We start from the raw sequence: 20847 nt of genomic DNA, 5'->3' as shown, positions 1-20847 counted from the left end.
CGCACTGAAGCTAACATGCTTAAGGCACACCTGTAATTTAGCCTATAAATCAAGCACAGCTAAGGATTATAGCAATGGTCCATAATAGGACAAAAAAAATTCACTATAATTACAGTTATCTTATCCACAGCATTTCTGAACTGTAGTTGGCTACAGATGATTAAAACTTTGGACTGGGGGAACTACTGTACTCTATTCTTCCGTTATTTGGACTGAGCTCCCAATAACAGGAAATTTCGGGCTGAGATGTCGCTGCTGTTTACAGTGTTTCTGCAGAGCAACTGCCTGTCTATCTCTCAATCACCGAGATGCATTTTGTTCCTGAATGTTAAGTATTTGTGATCCTCGCTGATAATTCCTTTTTCTAAGTATCGGGATCATCCACTTTCATAAATTCAGAATTTTTTCTGATGTATTTATGAAACATCTTTAATTGATGGCAGATAAATAAATTTTAGATGCAAGTGAATGTACCTGTCGGATTGTGGAAGGTTGTACTTCACTTGTTTGTGGTGTGTGATTCTGCATGAACTCAATCTCCAATGAGCAATGATGAGTGACAGCTATAGGGCTGAGAATGAACACAGACTTGCTCTATCTACCAACCTCATCATGACACCAGGTAAAAGGTAAAGTTCTGAAGAGATCACTGTTCGGGTATTGTTTTTGTCGTTGTTTTTGCTTTTAAAAGCCCAGCTAAGCAACAAAAAAACAATCTTAGAAACAGTTCCAAATGACTAATAAAGCATGTCTACAAATGAAAAACCAAAGGTTTGAAAAGTATTCAGCTGAGAGGTAGCACAGTAATGAACTTGACAGACTTTAATGCTTGAGACTCTGATGTACCAGGTACAATCCCAGCACCACCATCAGCCGGAGCTGAGCAGGGCTCTGTGGGGGGAAAAAATAGAAGAAAGAAAATGGCTCAGAGCAGGAGCTGGGGTGACAGCTCAGTGGTTCTGCAGAAAGACTGCCATGCCTGCCTGCCAATCTGCAGGCCCAGGCTCACTTCCCAGCACCAGCATAAGCCAGGGGTGTGCTCTGGTCTCTCTTAATATGTCTGTCTCTCTCTATCTGACCTACTAAAATATACAAATAGGGTATTACTTTAAAAAGCAAAGTATCCAGGCAGGGGGAATAGTATAATGGTTATGTCAACAGAATCTGGTGCCTAAGGCTCCCAGATCCCAGGTTCAGTCCAGAGCACCACCATAAACCAGAGTTGAGCAGTGCTCTAATAAAAAAAAATATATAGATATAGATATATTTCAAAACAGAAGCAAAATTATTTTTTATTTCTTTACTGGGGTATTAATGCTTTACAGTCAACAGTAAAATATAATAGTTTTGTACATGCATAACGTTTCTCAGTTTTCCACATAACAATTCAATCCCCACTAGGTCCTCTGCCATCCTGTTCCAGGACCTGAGCCCTCCCCCCCCGCCACCCACCCCAGAGTCTTTGACTTTGGTGCAAAACACCAAACCAAGTTCTGCTCAGTGTTTTCCCTTCTGATCTTGTTTTTCAACCTCTGCCTGTAAGTGAGATCATCCAATATTCTTCCTTCTCTTTCTTCTGCCTGAGAGTGAGGTCATCCCATACTCATCCTTCTGTTTCTGACTTATTTCATTTAACATGATTTCTTCAAACTCCATCCAAGATGGGCTGAAAACGGTGAAATCACCATTTTTTACAGCTGAGTCGAATTCCATTGTGTATCTAGACCACAACTTGTTCGGCCACTCATCTGTTGTCGGACACCCGTGTTGAGAAACAAAATTATCAAATTGAACATGAAGTCATTTATTGGATTAACCATACCCAAAATGTGAAACGCTTTTCCCCCAAGTCAAATGGAGTACTGTCAGATCATCCAAGTGGGTGCTCCCGGCACTGAGGCCACCGCAGGAAATGGCTGAAGGCCCGTGCCAGTGTTTACAGCGGGAAGGCTGTGCCTGCGCAGAGCTCATGTCTTGGACACGCTTATGCTGAGAAGGTGGACAGCAGCATTAGAGAAACTGCTCATCCCCATGTGTCGTCTCTGCCACAGGCCTGCAGGTCTGCAGCACCCACAGATGAGCTGTCTTCCCGGGCAGATTTGTCGGGAGGACTGTGTCTTTCAGGCTCGTTTTCACTCCAGAGCAAGATGGACAGAGACTACACTGCTGCCGGCAGGCACCTAGTGGGCCAGGGGAGGACTCACAAGTCAAGTGAAGTGTTGCCATATTTCGGTCCAGAATAGCAGTGGGAGGCAGCATGCAGACACGGTGCAGATGGTGCCTGCCGTCTCCACACCCGGCCCTGTTTTTGTCTTGCACTTTGCTATTTCATTTTCTTTCTTTCTTTCTTTTTTATTATTGTTATTATTATTATTTGCCTCCAGGGTTATTGCTGGGGCTCGGTGCCTGCACTACAAATCCACCGCTCCTGGAGGCTATTTTTCCCATTTTGTTGCCCTTGTTGTTGTGCTTGTTATTGTTGTCACAGCTGTTGTAGTTGTTGGACAGGACAGAGAGAAATGGAGAGAGGAGGGGAAGACAGAGAGGGGGAGAGAAAGACAGACACCTGCAGACCTGCTTCACCGCCTGTGAAGCGACTCCCCTGCAGGTGGGGAGCCGGGGGCTTGAACCGGGATCCTTACGCTGGTCCTTGTGCTTTGCGCCACGTGCGCTTAACCCGCTGCGCTACCGCCCGACTCCTGCTGTTTCATTTTCTGCCATGTGTGCTTAACTGGTTGCACCCCTGCCTGGCCCATGCTGTTGGGTTGTGCAGAATCAAGAGTGATGACCTTCAGCTGACTGAAGTCTCGCCACAGAGGATAATGTACTTTCCTCAAGTCAACTGATTTAAATGTGATTTCATCTTAAAAATAAAACCTTGAAGGAAACATTTGGACTAATATTTGCTCACTTACCTGGGTCCTGCCATCTAGCCAAGTTGACGTGTAAAATCAGCCACCGTCTCTGATTTTAAACACCTTTCCTGTCTTTTTGGTTTCTTGCCACTGAAGAGGTAAATTCTCAGAACACAATCTACATTTTCCAGTTCCTTTCATTGTGAGAAACCAGAACACCCAGTTTACTTCCTTTTACAACAAGAAAACCTGCACAAAGGTGAGAGGTCACTCTCCTAAGAAAACACATGAACTTAAAAAAAAAAAAGAAAGAAAGAAAGAAAGAAAGAAAGAAAGAAAGAAAGAAAGAGAGGAAGAGAAGAAAATGCAGAAACTTTTGTAAGTAGATGGCACATAGTTGGCCACTTCCCCATAACTTTGGCTGAGTGTTTCAACCGGATTTGAAATAGCAAGACTTTCGACTTCCAGATAAGTCTGTTGTTCAAAATACTTGAAGGTGGTGTGCTGGGGATGCAGTGAACACAACACCAGGAAGGCTTTCTGGAATGTGTTTGCTTAATGAGGATTTCTGATGTTTTCTTTTTCAGTTCCATTGTGGGGTAGTACAGTAAAAGTCTAAATATCAAAGGAGACTTGGCTACTGTGTTTACAAGGTTCATTTCAAGAAAGCCAAAAGTTTGTTTTGCAAACCTTTATTTTACTGGAATTGTGTTTTAAAGGACATTAGGTTCCTTAGTGCACTGATGTCAGGACCAAACTTAAAAAAAAAATCACTTTATTGGGGAAATAGTAATTTATTTTATTTTTAAATAAATTATTTCTTTAATTTTTTATTATCTTTATTTATTGGATAGAGACTGCCAGAAACAGAGAGGAAGGGGAGACAGAGGTAGAGAAACAAGAGAGGCACCTGCAGCCCTGCTTCACCACTTGCAAAGCTTTCCTCTGCAGGTGGGGGCCAGGGGCTTGAACCCAGGTCCATGAACACTGTTAACCTTTGCGCTCGACCAGCTGCGCCACCACCCGGCCCCAGGAAAACAGTAAATTACAAGACAGTTGTTATCATATTAGTAGAGTCTCCACCTGCCTGTGATGATGTTGTCTTTATACCGTTTCCACATGCAATGAAACATTTGCTAGGAGAATCAGAAAGGAGATTACCCACCCCCAACCCCACCCCGGGAACCTCAGTTTGAAATTCAGTCCCTTTTTTTTTATAAGACCCCCCATCTTCTGCTTTGAGAAATAATTTCTCAGCAGGCGAAAGAGCTTGGAGACTGACGTATGTCCACTTTGCCATAGGAGCAACTCAAGTTCTGGCCCCGTCCTCACCACGTTCAAGGAGATCTCTGTGCTCTGACTCTTTCACTCTCTGTCTGCTTCTGTCTCTGTCTCTCTGTCTCTATTTAAAAACCAGAAAAGAAAAGAAAGCCTCCTCTTCACAGACAGTAGAGAGAGTGGCGCAGACAGAATTGGGCTTTAATGCCTTTCGCAGGACACGTCTGAAAGGGACGCCGGGCACATTTGAGTCGTCCTCGGAGGACAGCACACCGTGTGTTTTGCACCCCAAGTCGCTGGCTCTCTCCACAGATGGAGTCATCAACCTGAGCGTTCCCATCGTCCTGCCCGTCTCTGCGGAGGACAAGACGCGGCTTGAAGGGTGCGGCGAGTTTGTGCTGACCTACTGTGGGAGGGAAGTGGCCATCCTGCGCGACCCTGAATTCTACGAGCACAGGAAAGAGGAACGCTGCTCTCGCGTGTGGGGGACCACCTGCCCCAAACACCCCCACATCAGGGTGAGTGAGTACACCTGGGGAGGCCTCTCCTGGCTTATGGGACAGATGCAACTTGTGAATTCCTTCAGAAATATGGACTTAGGCAAACGGGGGTTAGGTCAGAGAAGGCATTTACTAAGAGGTCTTTGCAGGGCTGACCTAGAAGGTCTTTTTAGAAAGGGGCAAAGAAGTGTCTCTATGTCTGAGGTCTAGACGAAATCACCTCTTGGGTCCTTCCCAAAGTCAGCTAAATGGAAAATGGCCGGACCATTCAGTATCGCGAGTAGAAAGCGAGCCAAAGCCATGGCTCCAGCTCCACACTGAAGCCACAGCGGTAACATCTTCAGGATTCACAGAGAAAGAGAGGTTTCTGGCAGCCTCTGGGAGAAGACATAGTTGATGCTCTGTGGCTTGGGAGGAAGGTCGGTGACGTCCTCGCAGTCAACAGAAAGCAGCACAGAGAGCGGCAGTTTCCAGAGTAAAGAGAATATTTCCAGCAAAAAAAAAAAAATATATATATATATATATATATATATATATATTTCCAGCAGTGAGTGTATTTTAAATCTGTGTGTGTGTGTGTGTGTGTGTGTCAGTTTCCAGAGTAAAGATAGCATGTTTCCACCAGTGAGTGTATTTTAAATCCCTCTCTCTCTCTCTCTCTCTCTCTCTCTCTGTGTGTGTGTGTGTGTGTGTGTGTGTGTGTGTGTGTGTCTTTTGTCCCTCAGAACACTGCTCAGCTCTGGCTGATGGTGGTGTTACGGGCTGAGCCTGGAGATCTCAGATCCTCAAACCTGAAAGTCTCTAACCATTGTGCTATTTTCACCAGCCAGTGATTTTTTTTTAAATCACTTTATTGGGGGAAAGAATGGTGTATAGAGAGTTGTGGGCACAAGAATGCAACCCTTCATCTCCTGGTGGTGGGCGTCTGCACAGCACTCACACAAAGCACAAACACCGCCGTAAGGATCCCGGTTCGAGCCCCCGGCTCCCCACCTGCAGGGGGGTCGCTTCCCAAGTGGTGAAGCAGGTCTGCAGGTATCTGTCTTTCTCTCCCCCTCTCTCTGCCTTCCCCTCCTCTCTCCATTTCTCTCTGTCCTATCCAACAATGATGACATCGATAACAACAATAATAAGTACAACAATAAAAAACAAGGGCAACAAAAGGGAAAATAAATAAATATTTTTAAATTTTTTTTTAAAAAAGAGACAAAGAGGATTTCATCATTTTTTACTACTGTGTAGTATTCGATTCTGTACATATACCACAACTGGTTTAGCCACGTATTTGCCATCGGGCATCTGAATTGTTTCCTTTCTTTTTTCTCTAGGGTTATCACTGGTGTTCAGTGCCAGCACTATGAATCCATTGCTTTTGGTGGTTAGTTTTTCCATTTTATTGGACAGGGCAGAGAGAAATGGAGAGAGGAGGGGGAGATAGAGAAGGAGAGAGAAAGACAGACACCTGCAGACCTGCTTCACAGATTATGCAGTGCCCTCCCCTGCAGGTAGGAAGTGGGGGCTTGAACCCAGAGCCTTACAGGGCTCCTTGAACTTAGTACTATGTATTCTTTTTTTTTTTAAACTCAATATTTAATCATTTGTAGGAATAGAAAGAATATAACAAGGATTAGAATTGCATAATATACATTAGATATTTATGAAAAAGACATCCTGTAGTTTGTTTTTTTCTAGCTTTTTCAAGGCAATTAGCTATAATTATAGGAGCTGCAACAGTAATTATATTTTTAGGTCTTTTAGTCATTATCACCTCCTAAATGCTCTCCTCCTTTGTACAGTTTCACAGTAAAATTGTATACCACTTAAATTAGAAGACTACAAAGAAATTGGGGCAAATTCCTATGAATGAAACCTAGAGGCCCCAAAATTTTAAGTACTGATTTAGTAGCAGCATTAATGGCATCAACCTTCTATTTATTCATAGTATTAATGAAAAAGAAGCTTAGAGGTGAGGGTCATCTAAAATATAAATATTATATGTTTCCTTGTTAGCATCAGGAAATCATTTGATCTACCCCACATTCTATCTGGTCTCAGAAAAAAGGTCAGAGACAATTACAAAGAGGGTGCTGCATATCATCAGGTCCATTTTCAAAACAATGAGATCACAGGGAATGTCCCTTCAGTGTTTTTTTTTTTTTATCAGATATTTCTCCTGTTCCTCTGATTGTTAATCCATTTATGTCTGCATCCTTACAGTCACCTTTGCCTTTGTTTTTATCATTGGATTCTGGTATAGCTTTTTTAGGCCACATCCGACTAACAAAAGGTGAAATCAGAGGGTAGATATATGGTTCCAGGAATTTTTTGCAGACCCAGAGCAGAACCGGAATGACAATACAAGGAATGCACACCATTGTCTCAGGCTTGGGGTCCTAGACTTGTGGTTAATACCAGGGACCTCCAAGCCCAAGCGAAAATGTCTGCACTCAGTACAACGTGTTCTTAACCAGGCATTCCGCTGCCTGCCCCCAGCTGTTTCCCAGTGGAAGCTGTTACTATGGTGCTGCTGTAAACATGGAGGTGCATAGATCTCTCTGGATGGGCCGTCCCGTGTTCTTTGGGTAGGCCCCTCGGAAAGGGGTTGCTGAGTCACAGGGTGGAATTGTTTTCAGTGTTCTGAGAAGTCTCTAGACTGTCTTTCCCAGTGGACCAATTCATGTCCCCACCAGCGGTGCAGAGGGATCCCCCATATTCTTGCACCTGTTTCTGTCCTCGCTACTGTGTGCCATCCTCACAGGTTTGAAGTGCTGTCTCCTGCTCTCTTTCTTTGCATTGCTCCAATAATCAGTGGCTGTGTGTATTTTTCCTTTAAGTTTTCTTTTCTTTTTTGCTGCCAGGGTGATTGCTGGGGCTCAGTGCCTGCACCTTGAATCCACTGCTCCTGGAGGCCTTTTTTTTTTTCCCCTTTTTGTTGCCCTTGTTGTAGCCTTGTTGCGGTTATTATTGTTGTTGATGATATTGTTCGTTCGCTGTTAGATAGGACAGAGAGAAATGGAGAGAGGAGGGGAAGACAGAGAGGGGGAGAGAAAGACAGACACCTGCAGACCTGCTTCACTGCCTGTGAAGCGACTCCCCTGCAGGTGGGGAGCCGGGGGCTCGAACCGGGATCCTTAGGCCGGTCCTTGTGCTTTACACCACCTGCGCTTAACCTGCTGCGCTACCGCCCGACCCAGTTTTCTTTTTCTTTTATTTTATCTTATTTATTTATTAGATAGAGGCAGAGAGAAATTGAGAGGGGAAAGGGAGAGAGGGAGAGAGACAGAGAGGTACCTGCAGGCCTGCTACACCACCTGTGAAGCTTTCCTCTTGCAGGTGGGGAGCCGGGGGCTTGAACCCAGGACCTTGCACACTGTAATGTGAGTGCTTAACCAAGTGTGCCACCGCCTGGCCCCTACTTTGTATATATTTTGTCGTGTGCCTATTTGCCATCTGCCGTCTACGTCTCTTCCTTGGTGGAGTTGCTGTCCGTGTCCTCTCTTCATTTTTAATGAGGATTCTTGTTGCTGAGTAGTTTGGTGAGCTCCTTATATATTAATATATTTGGTTTTTAGACCTTCGAGATATGGCTTGTTAAGATCTTCTCCCATTGTATAAGGTGTCTAAATACTTCCATGAAGGTTCCTTTGTCTGTGCAGAAGGTTTTTGGCTTGATGTAGTCTTACTGGTGTTTTATTTTTTCTTCTTCTTCTCCTTCTCCTCCTCCTCCTCCTCCTTCTTCCTGTTGGACTTAATCCTCAAAAGTATTTCCAAAGAACAGATTCATCAGGAAATGTTCTGCCACTGTTTTCCTCTATATACGTGATGGCTTCTGGTCTGATGTCCATGTCTTTGATCCATCTGGAGTTGATTTTTGTGCACAGTGATATGTGGCTGTCTGTTTTCTCTTTCTGTGAGAGTCATCCCAGTTCCCAGTACCACTTGGTGAAAGGCTCTCCTGGACTTATTCGAGGTCTAGGCCCATCATGTCTGTGTGGGAATCCCAGGACTCCCTGACTAGGCCATCCCAACTGACGGGGTGGCCTGGTAGTGACTAAAGAGTCCTCATAAAGTGTGCCAGTCTCTTGCCCTTATTCCAGGAGGTTCACTTGCTAACAAAGTCCCAAAACCTAGATATAGGCCAGGTCCCGTAAGATAGAGCAGATGTTCACACGTATCCATAAATCAGGGCAAAATCTATACCTGAAAGCAAAAATACCCAATGGTCTGCAGTGAGTCAGTATAATGTTCTTAATGAAATAGTGTCTACTTAGACTTAGATACCCTCCTCAACTACTTCCTATTACAGTTCCCTCACTCACTCTAAAGCTAACCTCATCAAAGCAAGGACTGCAAAAGCTGAGTAAGGGCCTTCCTCTCGTCTTTAGACTTATTCCCCTAGGCCTTCTTAGTCTCCCCCCAGTGTGTAAGCCCATCCTCCCATCACTGAGTTCCTGTTGTTTGATTTTTCAAAAAAAAAGATTTTATTTATTAATGAGAAAGATAGGAGAGAGAGAAAGAACCAGACATCCCTCTGGTACATGTGCTGCTGGGGATTGAACGCAGGACCTCATACTTGAGAGTCTGGTGCCTTAGCCACTGCGCCACCTCCTGGACCACTCCTGTTGTTTGATTTTTAAGTCCACTGTCCCTCATACTACTCAATTAAGCTTTCTTGTTTTTCTCAGTTTTTTAAAATTAGTGTCTTAATAACGATAAACAAGATCGTAAGGTAACAGGGCACAACTCCACACAGTTCCCACCATCAGAGTTCCGTGTCCCATCCCCTCCACTGGAATCTTCCCTGTTCTTTATCCCTCTGGGAGCCTGGACCCAGGTTCTTTATGGGGAGCAGAAGGTGGGAGTTCTGGCTTCTGTCATTGCTTCTCCACTGGACATGGGTGTTGACAGGCGGACCCACACCTCCAGCCTGTGTCTGTCTGTCCCTAGTGGGGCAGGGCTCTGGGGAGGTGGGGCTCCAGGACATATTGGAGAGGTCTCCTGTTATTAGGCTTTCTTACATCCAGGTCTCCACTTCTCTGTGCATCCGAGTCGACTACCTGGGGTCTCTTGCCTGCTTTTGTCAGGACACTGAGAAGCAGGCTGGACGTGCATACGCTGAGAAGCCCCAGAAACTGGCCGGGCAGAGCTCCAGGCCCCTGAACCACAGCCCTGGGGATACTTGAACTGCTTTGAGGGTAGAAATGCCTTTTGCTGTTCCCCGCTCCAGAAATGTCCTAGCCATAGTTTGAGCCCTGCTCTGCAGTCAGCCTTGCTCAGACTAGGTAGTGAAAGGAATGCAGTCAATGTGGCCATCACTAATAGTTATGTTGGGTGGCCCTCTAGTGTCCAGAGTGAGTTACTGCATGCCCAGGGATTTGAAATCTTTTTTTTTTTTTTTAATTATTTTTATTAGTGATTTAATAATGATCAACAAGATTGTAAGATAACAGAGGCACAGTTCCACACAGCTCCCACCACCAGAGTTCCCTGTATTGTCCCCTCTATTGGGAGTTTCCCTATTCTTTATTCCTCTGGGAGTCTGGACCAAAGATCTTTATGGGGAGCAGAAGGTGGAGGAGTTCTGGCTTCTGTCATTGCTTCTCTACTGGACATGGGTGTTGGCAGGTGGATCCACACCCCCAGCCTGTGTCTGTCTGTCCCTTGTGGGGCAGGGCTCTGGGGAGGGGAGGCTCCAGGACACATGGGTGAGGGCGTCTGCACAGGGAAGTCAGGCTGGTGTCATGGTGGCATCTGCAACTTGGTGACTGAAAGGTGGTAAGATACAAAGCAGGACAAACTGTTTAATAATCAGGAACCTAAAGGTAGGAACAGAGTAGCTGAAACTAGGGGTCTTTGTGTGGGAGGAAGCCAGGGAATCTCTTTTAGGTCTGTTCCAAGGGGCCCAAGACTTTACTGATTTTTGCCTGAGCCTGACAGCTAACATGCAGGTGGACTGAAAAGTCTTGTCTGGGGAGATGGTGTCAGAGTTGGGAATAGGACTAAAAAGCTGGAGATTTGAATTATTCTCTTGTATAGTGTGTGTGTGTGTGTGTGTGTGTGTGTGCGCGCGCGCACGTGTTGAATTTTATAAACAATAGAGACAACAGAGCACCCCTTCAGCCAGGATTGAACCCAGGGCCTTAAGTAAGCAAAGGATGAACCCTCTCTGCTAAGTCACCTATCGAGCCATATGACCTCTGCCAGCTCTGACCCTGGAGTCAGTTTTCCTCAGTTCAGATTCTAGCCAGTCATGTGCTAAGTGTATCACTTTGGGAAATTCAATTCAATTTTTTTTTTACTTAATACATGTAAGTTATATAGAATTCACAATACTCAACTATTGTTCCAGTGTGGTTTTTTTGTCTTTTTTGTTGTTGTTGTTGTTTTGGTTGCTAATTTTTGCCTCCAGGGTTATCGCTGGGCTTGTTGCCTCCACTAAAATCCACGGCTCCTGGAGGCCATTTTTACCATTTTGTTGCCCTTGCTGTCGTTATTGTTATTGTTGCCATTGATATCGTTGTTGTTGGATAAGACAGAGAAATCAAGACAGGAGGGAAGACAGAGGAGGGAGAGAGAGACAGACACCTGCAGACCTGCTTCACCTCATGTGAAGCGACTCCCCTGCAGGTGGGGAGCCGGGGCTTGAACCGGGATCCTTACTCCGGTCCTTGCACTTTGCGCCACGTGCGCTTAACCCGCTGCGCTACCCCTCCAGTGCTTTTTAAAATTATGTTTTACAGGTAAAGTTTTGATTCATTTGGATTTAGTTGGCATAAAGTGCAATTCAGACAGTTGACCTTTTATTTTCAAACCACTAGTCAGCTGTCTCAGAACCATTTAAATCAAATAATTATTTTTCTGATGGTTTAAAATATGGCCTGCCATAACTATTTCTAATCTGATTTGTATATTTACAGCTTCCTATTTTGTTATAATTTTTTATTTCTTGTCGTTTTTATTTGTTATAATACATTTCTTTGTACACAAATAAAGACTTTATATATAAAAAAAATCTGATGGGGGTTGGGGAAATAGTATAATAGTTATGCAAACAGCTTTATACCTGAGGCTCTGAGCTCCCAAGTTCAATCCCCTGCACCACCATAAGCCAGAGCTGAGCAGGGCTCTGGTGTTGCCCTGTCTATCTATCTTATTGGAAATAAATCAATTAAGTATTTTTTAAATTTTGATGAAAAATACTATTAACAAATATTGGAACTTTGTATTCTCAAATGAAATATATTCATGGGACATGTACAAACTCAGTAAATCAGCATTTTCTGATTGGGCAGTCTGAGTTTACAAAATCATTCCTAGGTAAAATAATAATAATAATGATGATGATGATGATGCAAAATACATGCAACTTCAGTGTAACCGAATATGAAAAGTGTACTAATGTAACTTCAGATTCCAGGGTCCGGCGGTGGTGCACCTGGTTAAGCACACATAAGCACCAAGTGCAAGGATCCAGGTTCAAACCCCGCTCCCCACCTGTAGGGGGGATGCTTCACGAGTGGTGAATCAGGTCTGCAGGTGTCTGTCTTTCTCTCCCTCCGTCTCCCCTCCCCTCTCAGTTTCTCTCTGTCCTGTCAAGCAAAATAGAAAGAGAGAGAGAGAGAAGGAAAGAAAGAAAGAGGAAAAAGTGGCCACCAGGAGCAGTGGATTCGTAGTGCTGGCACTGGGCTCCAGCGATAATCCTGGAGGAAGAAACAGTAAATTCAGATTCCACAGTCTGCGGCCCTTTGATAAGGTCGTTCATGTCACTCACGTCACCTTCTCACCTCCACCCACCTACCCGCAGTTGGATTTTCTTCACATGATTCAGACCAAACACACCACTGCACACTGAATACAGAAAGAAATGAGTTTTCAACTACCCTCTATGAAGTTAGATAGTAAAGGGATTTGATTTATATTGTATTTATTTATTGGATAGAGACAACCAGAAATCAAGAGGGAAAGGGGAGATAGAGACAGAAAAGGGAGACACCACTTGTGAAGCTTTCCCCCTGCAGGTGGGGACCGGGAGCTTGAACCCTGGTCCTTGCGCACTGTGACATGTGCTCTCAACCAGGTGCGCCATCACCCGGCCCAGATGGTAAATGTAAAAGGGGGCGTTTTTCTCTCATTGGGAGAGATATTTTTTCACTAAAAATACAATTTTACCTAAGAAAAACCAGATGCTTACAAAATATTTTTATTTCTTTCTTTATTGGGAAGATTAATGGTTTACAGTCAACAGCAAAATGCAATAGTTCATACATGCATAACATTTCCCAGTTTTCCACATAACAATTCAACCCCCACTAGGTCCTCCTCTGCCATCCTCTCCCAGGACCTGAACCCTCCATAAAGAAGATGGGGGAGAGAGAAAGAACCAGACATCACTCTGGTACATGTCCTGCCAGGGATTGAACTCAGGACCTCATGCTTGAGAGTCCAGTGCTTTATCCCCTGCGCCACCTCCCGGACCACCACACTGTCTTTAAGACTGAAAACTATGGTGGCTTTTTGGTAGGGTGGGGCCCAGAACTTTGGTGGCTGGTGTGGCCTAGAGCTGCACCCTGTAATTTGATGATCTTGAAACCACTATTATATCACTAGTAACAAATTTTTAATACAAGCTACTTACACTAATGTATAGTAAGGTAGTTATTGTTAGTTTTAAATGAGTTAATACTCTTTTTATATTTAAACTTTCCCAGTTTTGATTATTTTTATTATTTTTACCAGAGCACTGCTCAACTCTGGCTTATGGCAGTATGGGGGATTGAACCTGGGACTTGAGAGCCTCAGGCATGAAAGTCTCTTTGCATAACCATTATGCTATACCCCCACCCTAGTTTTGATTCTTAATACAGAAAACAATGAAAGATAAGACCCACATTAACAAAAGCTTATTGGAGATCCTCAATAATGTGTGTGTGTGTGTGTGTGTGTGTGTGTGTGTGTGTGTGTGTGTGTGTGTGTGTGTTTAACCAAGGCCCTGTTCATTTCTGGCTTATGATGATTCAGGGGATGGAACCTGGAACGTCTTTCCTGGAACGTCTTTCCTGGGGCAGGAACGTCTTTTTGTTTTTATTTTATTTTTATTACCACAAGGGTTATCACTGGGACACCTGGTAGCCTTTTTTCCCCCTACTTTATTTGACAGGACAGAGGGAAATTGAGAGAGGACGGACAGAGGGGGAGAAAGAAAGATACCTGCAGACTTGCTTCACTGCTCATGAAGCGTCCTCCCTGCAGGTGGGGAGCAGAGGCTCGAACCCAGATCTTAGCCCTTGGTGATACCAAGTCCACCATCGCCAGCCCCTGAGTGAAATAAAAGCCTTTTTACATAAACATTATGCTACCCCCCTCCCCGCGCAGCCCCCTACTAAGAGGTTGGGTCTTAACCCAAAATTGGTGCAGAGGAATGTTTTTCAGACAAAATCAAAACCACTGCTAACCAACCTTCCTGTCTTCCTAGATGGTGATGGAGAGTGGGGACTGGCTGGTTGGTGGTGACCTGCAGGTGCTGGAGAGAATCAAGTGGAATGATGGGCTAGACCAGTATCGTCTCACACCCCTGGAGCTCAAACAGAAATGCAAAGAAATGAATGCGGGTATGTGGGCTTCTCTAGAGACATCCTAACACTGCTTTCCACCTCCTGATCGGAGAGCTAAGGCACCGGGAATAGGCATGTCTGTCACTTCAGAAGGCTAGAAGTGCCACCTGCTATTCTCTCTACTCGCACAAGCAGGCCACACAGTTAAATCTTACTCACATATTGGAGACGGCAGCTGCTAAAATACACCCAGACAGAAGGCCATCGCAGGTATGTGTGAGCAGAAGCACACACGGCAGGATGACGGATGGAACTCTGCCGGGCTAGCGCCTCCGGAGAGAGAGACTCTGGAACACGTGGCTGAGTGGGAACACGATGCAATTTTTTTTTTTAATTGATCAGAGAAAACGCCTTTATATCTTTTGAAACGGAAGTGGCAGGTTGGAAAAGGAAATGGCTAGGAGAGGGGGTGGAGAGAAAAAGAGTGTGAAGGTAGAAAGCTTCCATAGCAGCTGTTGCGAAGGTTCTAACCAGTGGGGATTAAACCGATACCCTGCAGGCAGGGCGGGTCTCAGGCAAAACAGTGATGATGTAAATAGACCACAGCCGGCAAGCAATGCAGGGCACCTGGCGTGATCACCAACAGAACTCGGACAAAACTCAGTACAGCTGATCACGGGCAACACAGGGTCAGTCCTACACGTGGACTTTTCAGGAGCTGTATTCTAGTTTGTGTTAGCTGCTTTGCTCTGCCTCCAGGGTTATCGCTGAGACTGGGTGACAGCACTACAAATCCACTGCTCCTGGAGGCCTCCCCCACCCTCATTTTACTAGATAGAAACAGAGAGAAATCGAGAGGGGAGGGAGAGAGGGAGAGAGACAGAGCGACACCTGCAGCCCTGTCTCACCACTCGTGAAGCATTCCCCCTGCAGGTGGGGACCAGGGGCTTGAACCCGCATCCTTGCATGGGTCCTTGTGCTTGCTAATATGTGCACGTAACACAGTGCGCCACCACCCAGCTATTGCTCCTTCTGCCAGTGGAGAGGCGGCAGCAACACGGGGAACCAGGAACCGGTGGTGAGGGTGAGACGGAGGAGAGGACCAACCTCCAGAGTGCTTCTGAGAGACTGTGCGTTTATTGTACACACACGGGGTTAGATAAACCGGTCACCATCCACTAGGAACGTAGGGGAAGCATGTGGGACCCAGTGAGGAAAGCGCGGGACACTCACGCCATGTTAACTACCCCCAGGTGCGCCTCATTCATGCTCTTAGTTCACACCTGCTTCTCATCTCCAGCTCGGGCTCAAAGGCAAGTTACCAGCCTCTAAAGACCCAAGTCGTGGCCTTATAAAGGAGGCACGAGAAACGGGGACCTTTAGGGTGTGTAGTGTGAGGAGGCGGCTCCCTTGCCCCTGAGCTCGGTGCGTCTGGGCTACAGAGTGGAGGAGGGACACGTTTTTAGGCCAGGTCGGCCCTGGGGTTTATCTCCTCAAGACTCGATGCAGAAGCGGCAGGCCTCTGCCCAGCTTGGGGGACCTGGGCCTCACACACACTGCCCAGCACCCAGTGGGACTTCTAGCCTTCTGCAGCGACAGACATGCCTATCCCTGATGTCTTTGCTCTCCAATCCGTGTAGGCAGTAGTCTTTTATTATATGCTCATCACAGAATATACACAAACCTATGAAAAATGAACATTTATCAGAACGTATGTACACTAGCGTGGGTGGGCAACAGGGCACCGTGCACACTTGAGAGAAACATAGGCAAATGCTAGTACATACACTAGTGGCCAGGCGGTGACGCACCTGGCTGGGCACTCACGTTAGGGTGCGCCAAGACTCGGGTTCAAGCCCCTGGCCCCCACCTGCCGGGGGAAAGCTTCACGAGTGGTGAAGCAGAGCTGCAGGTGTCTCTCTGTCTCACTCCTTCTTCTCTGTCTGCCTCACCCCTCTCAATTCCTTTCTGTCTCTGTCCAATAATAAATAAAGATATTTTTAAAAAGAGAGAGGAAGAGGGGAAGAACTCAGGTCCTTGCACTGTAATGTGAGTGCAAAACTAGACAGGCCACTGCCTGGCCCCTCTTTCCCTTTCTGTCTCCCCTCCCTTCTCAATTTATCTCTCTCTCTACCCAATAACAATAACAGATAAATAAATATTAAAAAAACAAATACATACTACGAAACCATAGCTTCATGGAATTAACTGTTGTGCATACTAACTGTGGCAATAATTTCGTCACCTTGGTGCTGCAGTGCTGAGCTCCAGTTTTAACACTTTTTTAAAAATTTTATTTATAAAATGGAAATATTGATAAGACCGTAGGATAAGAGGGGTACAACTCCACACAGTTCCCACCACCGGAACTCCATATCCCATCCCCTCCCCTGATAGCTTTCCTATTCTTTATCCCTCTGGGAGTATGGACCCAGGGTCATCAGTGTCATTTCTTTATTTTCTTTTAAACTGCTGTTTTTTTATTTATTTCCTTTTGTTGCCCTTGTTGTTTTATTGTTGTAGTTATTATTGTTGTTGATGTTGCCGTTGTTGGATAGGACAGAGAGAAATGGAGAGAGGAGGGGAAGACAAGAGAGGGGGAGAGAAAGACAGACACCTGCAGACCTGCTTCACTGCCTATGAGGTGACCCCCATGCAGGTGAGGAGCCGGGGGCTCGAACTAGGATCCTTACACCGGTCCTCGCCCTTTACGCCACGTGCGTTTAGCCTGGTGTGGTACCTACTGCCCATCTCGTTTTGTGTGTTTGTTTCTACATTCTATTTATTTATTTATTTATTTGTATTTATTTATTTGTATTTATTTGTATTTGTGCCCCAAGGATCAGGCCGAGGGTTCCTCAGCAGTGAGGGCAGCAGTCACACAGGGCATGCCCGTCCCTTCGCGCTCTGGGGTACAGACCCCAGTCCGCGTCCTGGGCGCTGACCTTCCCGCTTGCCCTCCCCAGATGCCGTGTTCGCCTTCCAGCTGCGCAACCCTGTCCACAATGGCCATGCCCTGCTGATGCAGGACACCCGCCGCCGGCTCCTGGACAGAGGCTACAAGCACCCAGTGCTGCTGCTCCACCCTCTGGGCGGCTGGACCAAGGACGACGACGTGCCCCTGGACTGGAGGATGAAGCAGCACGCAGCTGTGCTGGAGGAAGGGGTCCTGGACCCCAAGTCCACCATCGTCGCCATCTTCCCGTCTCCCATGCTGTACGCCGGCCCCACGGAGGTGAGCCTGCACCTGGCCTGGGAGGCAGGGGTAGCGGAGGAGCGAAGGCGTCTGCTGGGCGGACAGACTCTGGGAATCCTCTGACCTTTCTGCCGTCTAGTTCACATCTGTGTGTTTGCGTTTACTGTGACGTTGGTAAAAATGAAAGCCGCAAGGCCGGGTGGTGGTGCACCTGGTTGAGCACACATGTTGCAGTGCACAAGGACCCAGGTCCGAGCCCCCGGTCCCCACCTGCAGGGGAAAAGCTTTGCGAGTGGTGAAGCAGGACTGCAGGCGTCTCTCTGTCTCTCTCCCTCTTGCCTTCTCATTTTTTCTGTCTTTATGCAATAATAAATATTTTTAAAAAGAAGTTAAAAAAAAAGAAAATGAGCTATTAATAAAGTTTTTTTAATGAAGTAAAGGGGCCAAGCAGTGGTGCACTGGGTTAAGCGCACATAATACAAAGCGCAAAGACCCGGTGCAAGGATTTGGGTTCAAGGCCCGGCTCCCCACCTGGAGGAGGGTTGCTTCTCAAGCGGTGAAGCAGGTCTGCAGGTGTCTGTCTATCTATCTATCTATCTCCCCCTCCTCTCTCAATTTCTCTCTGTCCTATCCAATAAAATGGGGAAAAAAATGGCCGCCAGGAGCAGTGGATTCATAGTTCTGGCACCGAGCCCCAGAGAGAACCCTGAAGGCTTAAATAAAAAAGTAAGTAAATTAGATAATACAGCTACCCAGGTTACAAATGAAGTTGTGCAAAACCTAATTCTCCAGGGCCTGGTGTTGGCACACCTGGTTAAGCGCTCACATTACAGTGAGCAACGACCCCGGTTCAAGTCCCTGGTCACCACCTATAGCATAAAAACTTCACGAGTGGTGAAGCAGGGCTGCAGGTGTCTGTCTGTGGCTCTCCCTCTCTATCCCCCTTCTCAATTTCTCTGTCAAATAAATACATAGTTTTTAAAGTTCTAACCACCCCCCCAATATAGCCAAGCATGAAGTCTTAGATACCTCACTCATCTGCTCAAACTGTGAACTGACTCACATTACTGAATCACGAGGACAGCAGCCCCAAGGGCTCTCTCTGTGTGCACCAGGGCCCACTGAGCTAAGCAGCGATGACCGTGTGCCCAATGCCATGTTTCCTAGGTCCAGTGGCACTGCAGGTCCCGGATGATTGCGGGGGCCAACTTCTACATCGTGGGGCGGGACCCGGCAGGAATGCCCCATCCTGAGACCAAGAAGGACCTGTATGAAGCTACTCACGGGGGTAAGGTCTTGAGCATGGCTCCCGGCCTCACCTCTGTGGAGATCATTCCCTTCCGAGTGGCTGCTTACAACAAAACCAAAAAGGCCATGGACTTCTATGACCCAGCAAGGTATACTGCCAACGAAAAACTATTGAAGGAGCCGGGCGGTGGTGCACTGGGTTAAGCGCACATAGTATGAAGTGCAGGGACCACACAAGGATCTGGGTTCAAGCCCTCCCCCCCACCCCGATCCCTACCTGCAGGGGGGTCATTTCCCAAGTGGCGAGGCAGGTCTGCAGGTGTCTATTTTTCTCTCCTCTACCTCCCTGCCCTCTCTCAATTTCTCTCTGTCACATCTAATTTAAAAAAAAAATAGGAAAAAGAAGAAAAAGGAAAAAGGGGCGGGATTTGTAGTGCAGCACCGAGCCCCAGTGATAACCCTGGAGGCTAGTAATAATAATTTTAAAAAAGAGATAAACTGGGAGTCGAGCGGTAGCACAGCGGGTTAAGCGCACATGGCGCAAAGTGCAAGGACCGGCATAAGGATCCTGGTTCGAGCCCCCGGCTCCCCACCTGCAGGGGAGTCGCTTCGCAAGTGGTGAAGCAGGTCTGCAGGTGTCTGTCTTTCTCTCCCCCTCTCTGTCTTCCCCTCCTCTCTCCATTACTCTCTGTCCTATCCAACAACAGCAACAGCTGTGACAACAATAACAACTACAACAAGCACAACAACAAGGGCAACAAAATGGGGAAAATGGCCTCCAGGAGCAGTGGATTCATAGTGCAGGCACCAAGCCCCAGTGATAACCCTGGAGGCAAAAAAAAAAAAAAAAAGAGAAATTATTTAAACGACACCCATACAACTGGAATGGAGAAAGAGAAAAAAACTTTGGCCTTTTAGAAAATTATCGTTCGCATCTTCTCTGTGCTCCTGATCTGAACGAGAGTCCCTTCAAGGCCAAGAACTCAATGTCCCCACTCTGCGCCCCTCCGGGAGCCTGGCCCTAGGTAGGTGGCTGATGGCCAGCTCCACATGCATTCCTTGAGGGTGTGCTATACGCCTGCTGTGCAGAGTGGACAGAAAAAATTAAGCAAACCATCGGGGCCAGGTGGTGACACACCTGGTCGAATGCACATGTTACAATGTGTAAGGACCCCGGTTCAAGCCCCCGGTCCCCATCTGCCTGTGGAAAGCTTTGCAAGTGGTGAAGCAGGGCTGCAAGTGCCTTTCTGTCTCTCTCCCTATCACCTCCTTCCATCACGATTTCTGCCTGTCTCTGTCAAATAAATAATTTTTTTTAAAAAAAAGTCGGGGGTGGGTGGAGGCGGTAGTGCAGCGGGTTAAGCGCACGTGGCACAAAGCACAAGGACGAGTGTAAGGATCCCTGTTCGAGCCCCCGGCTCCCCACCTGCAGGGGAGTCGCTTCGCAGGCGGTGAAGCAGGTCTGCAGGTGTCTGTCTTTCTCTCCCCCTCTGTCTTCCCCTCCTCTCTCCATTTCTCTGTCCTATCCAACAACAATGACAGCAACAATAATAACAACGATAAAACAACAAGAAGGGGAAAAAATGGCCTCCAGAAGCAGTGGATTTATAGTGCAGGCACCGAGCCCCAGCAATAACCCTGGAAGCAAAGAAAAAAATTTAAAAAATCAGTGCAGAAAGAGACTGCAGGGAGTTTTTATGTTCTCACTTCTCAGAGTTCACAGAAGCAGGTAGAACAATAGATGGTGCAGTCATTAAAAAATCAGAAAACTTTACTCGGCTCTGACTGGGGTTTAACCAACAGGAGGTCTATTACACCGAGATCACCTAGGTGTAGCAAGATAAAGGGGCGAGGACCAGCTAGTCACGATGGCAGGAGCCCTGAGTCCATAGCCAGTTACCAGCTCTGCTACATGTGTTCAGAGCTTGGCAGAAGCAGCATGGCAAGTCCCGGGGAGAGAAAGAGCAGCCAGGAACAGAGATGGAGTTCCGGCCGACACTCGCTTGTATGACTTCCTCCACAGCCACATCCCCCTGTGGGTCCCTTACGCTCTCATCACATTGACATCAGCCGTATGGTGGTGACACCCGTGTCCAACAGAAGTCCCTTCCAATGAACAGAATAGTTTCACAGTAAAAGAAATCTTTTCTTCTGGCAAGTTCTTTTACTGACCTGAGGACTTAGTTGAGTTCTCCATTTAAGAAAATGCAACATTTTAC

The 20847-nt window shown here is 46.5% G+C and overlaps 2 protein-coding genes across 3 annotated transcripts in view; one reads left to right on the top strand and one right to left on the bottom strand.

Moving 5' to 3' along the window:
- The window catches only part of PAPSS2 (3'-phosphoadenosine 5'-phosphosulfate synthase 2), an 80228-nt gene that overhangs the window by 57548 nt on the left and 1833 nt on the right, over nt 1–20847 (top strand). For both annotated transcript variants that reach the window (XM_007520756.3, XM_060186985.1), the window contains exons 8-11: nt 4446–4651; nt 14106–14241; nt 17151–17419; nt 18548–18777. In XM_007520756.3, the coding sequence (XP_007520818.2) occupies nt 4446–4651; nt 14106–14241; nt 17151–17419; nt 18548–18777 (841 nt within the window). The remainder of the gene's footprint in view (nt 1–4445; nt 4652–14105; nt 14242–17150; nt 17420–18547; nt 18778–20847) is intronic.
- LOC103111478 (UPF0729 protein C18orf32 homolog) lies at nt 6371–7100 on the bottom strand. Its single transcript, XM_060202403.1, has one exon. It carries the CDS (start codon nt 7006–7008, stop codon nt 6757–6759), a length of 252 nt encoding a protein of 83 aa, XP_060058386.1. The 5' UTR covers nt 7009–7100; the 3' UTR covers nt 6371–6756.

Source organism: Erinaceus europaeus, chromosome 1 (assembly GCF_950295315.1).
Source record: "Erinaceus europaeus chromosome 1, mEriEur2.1, whole genome shotgun sequence".
NCBI classification, from domain to species: Eukaryota; Metazoa; Chordata; class Mammalia; order Eulipotyphla; family Erinaceidae; genus Erinaceus; species Erinaceus europaeus.
This window is presented reverse-complemented; position numbering and strand designations above follow the sequence as displayed.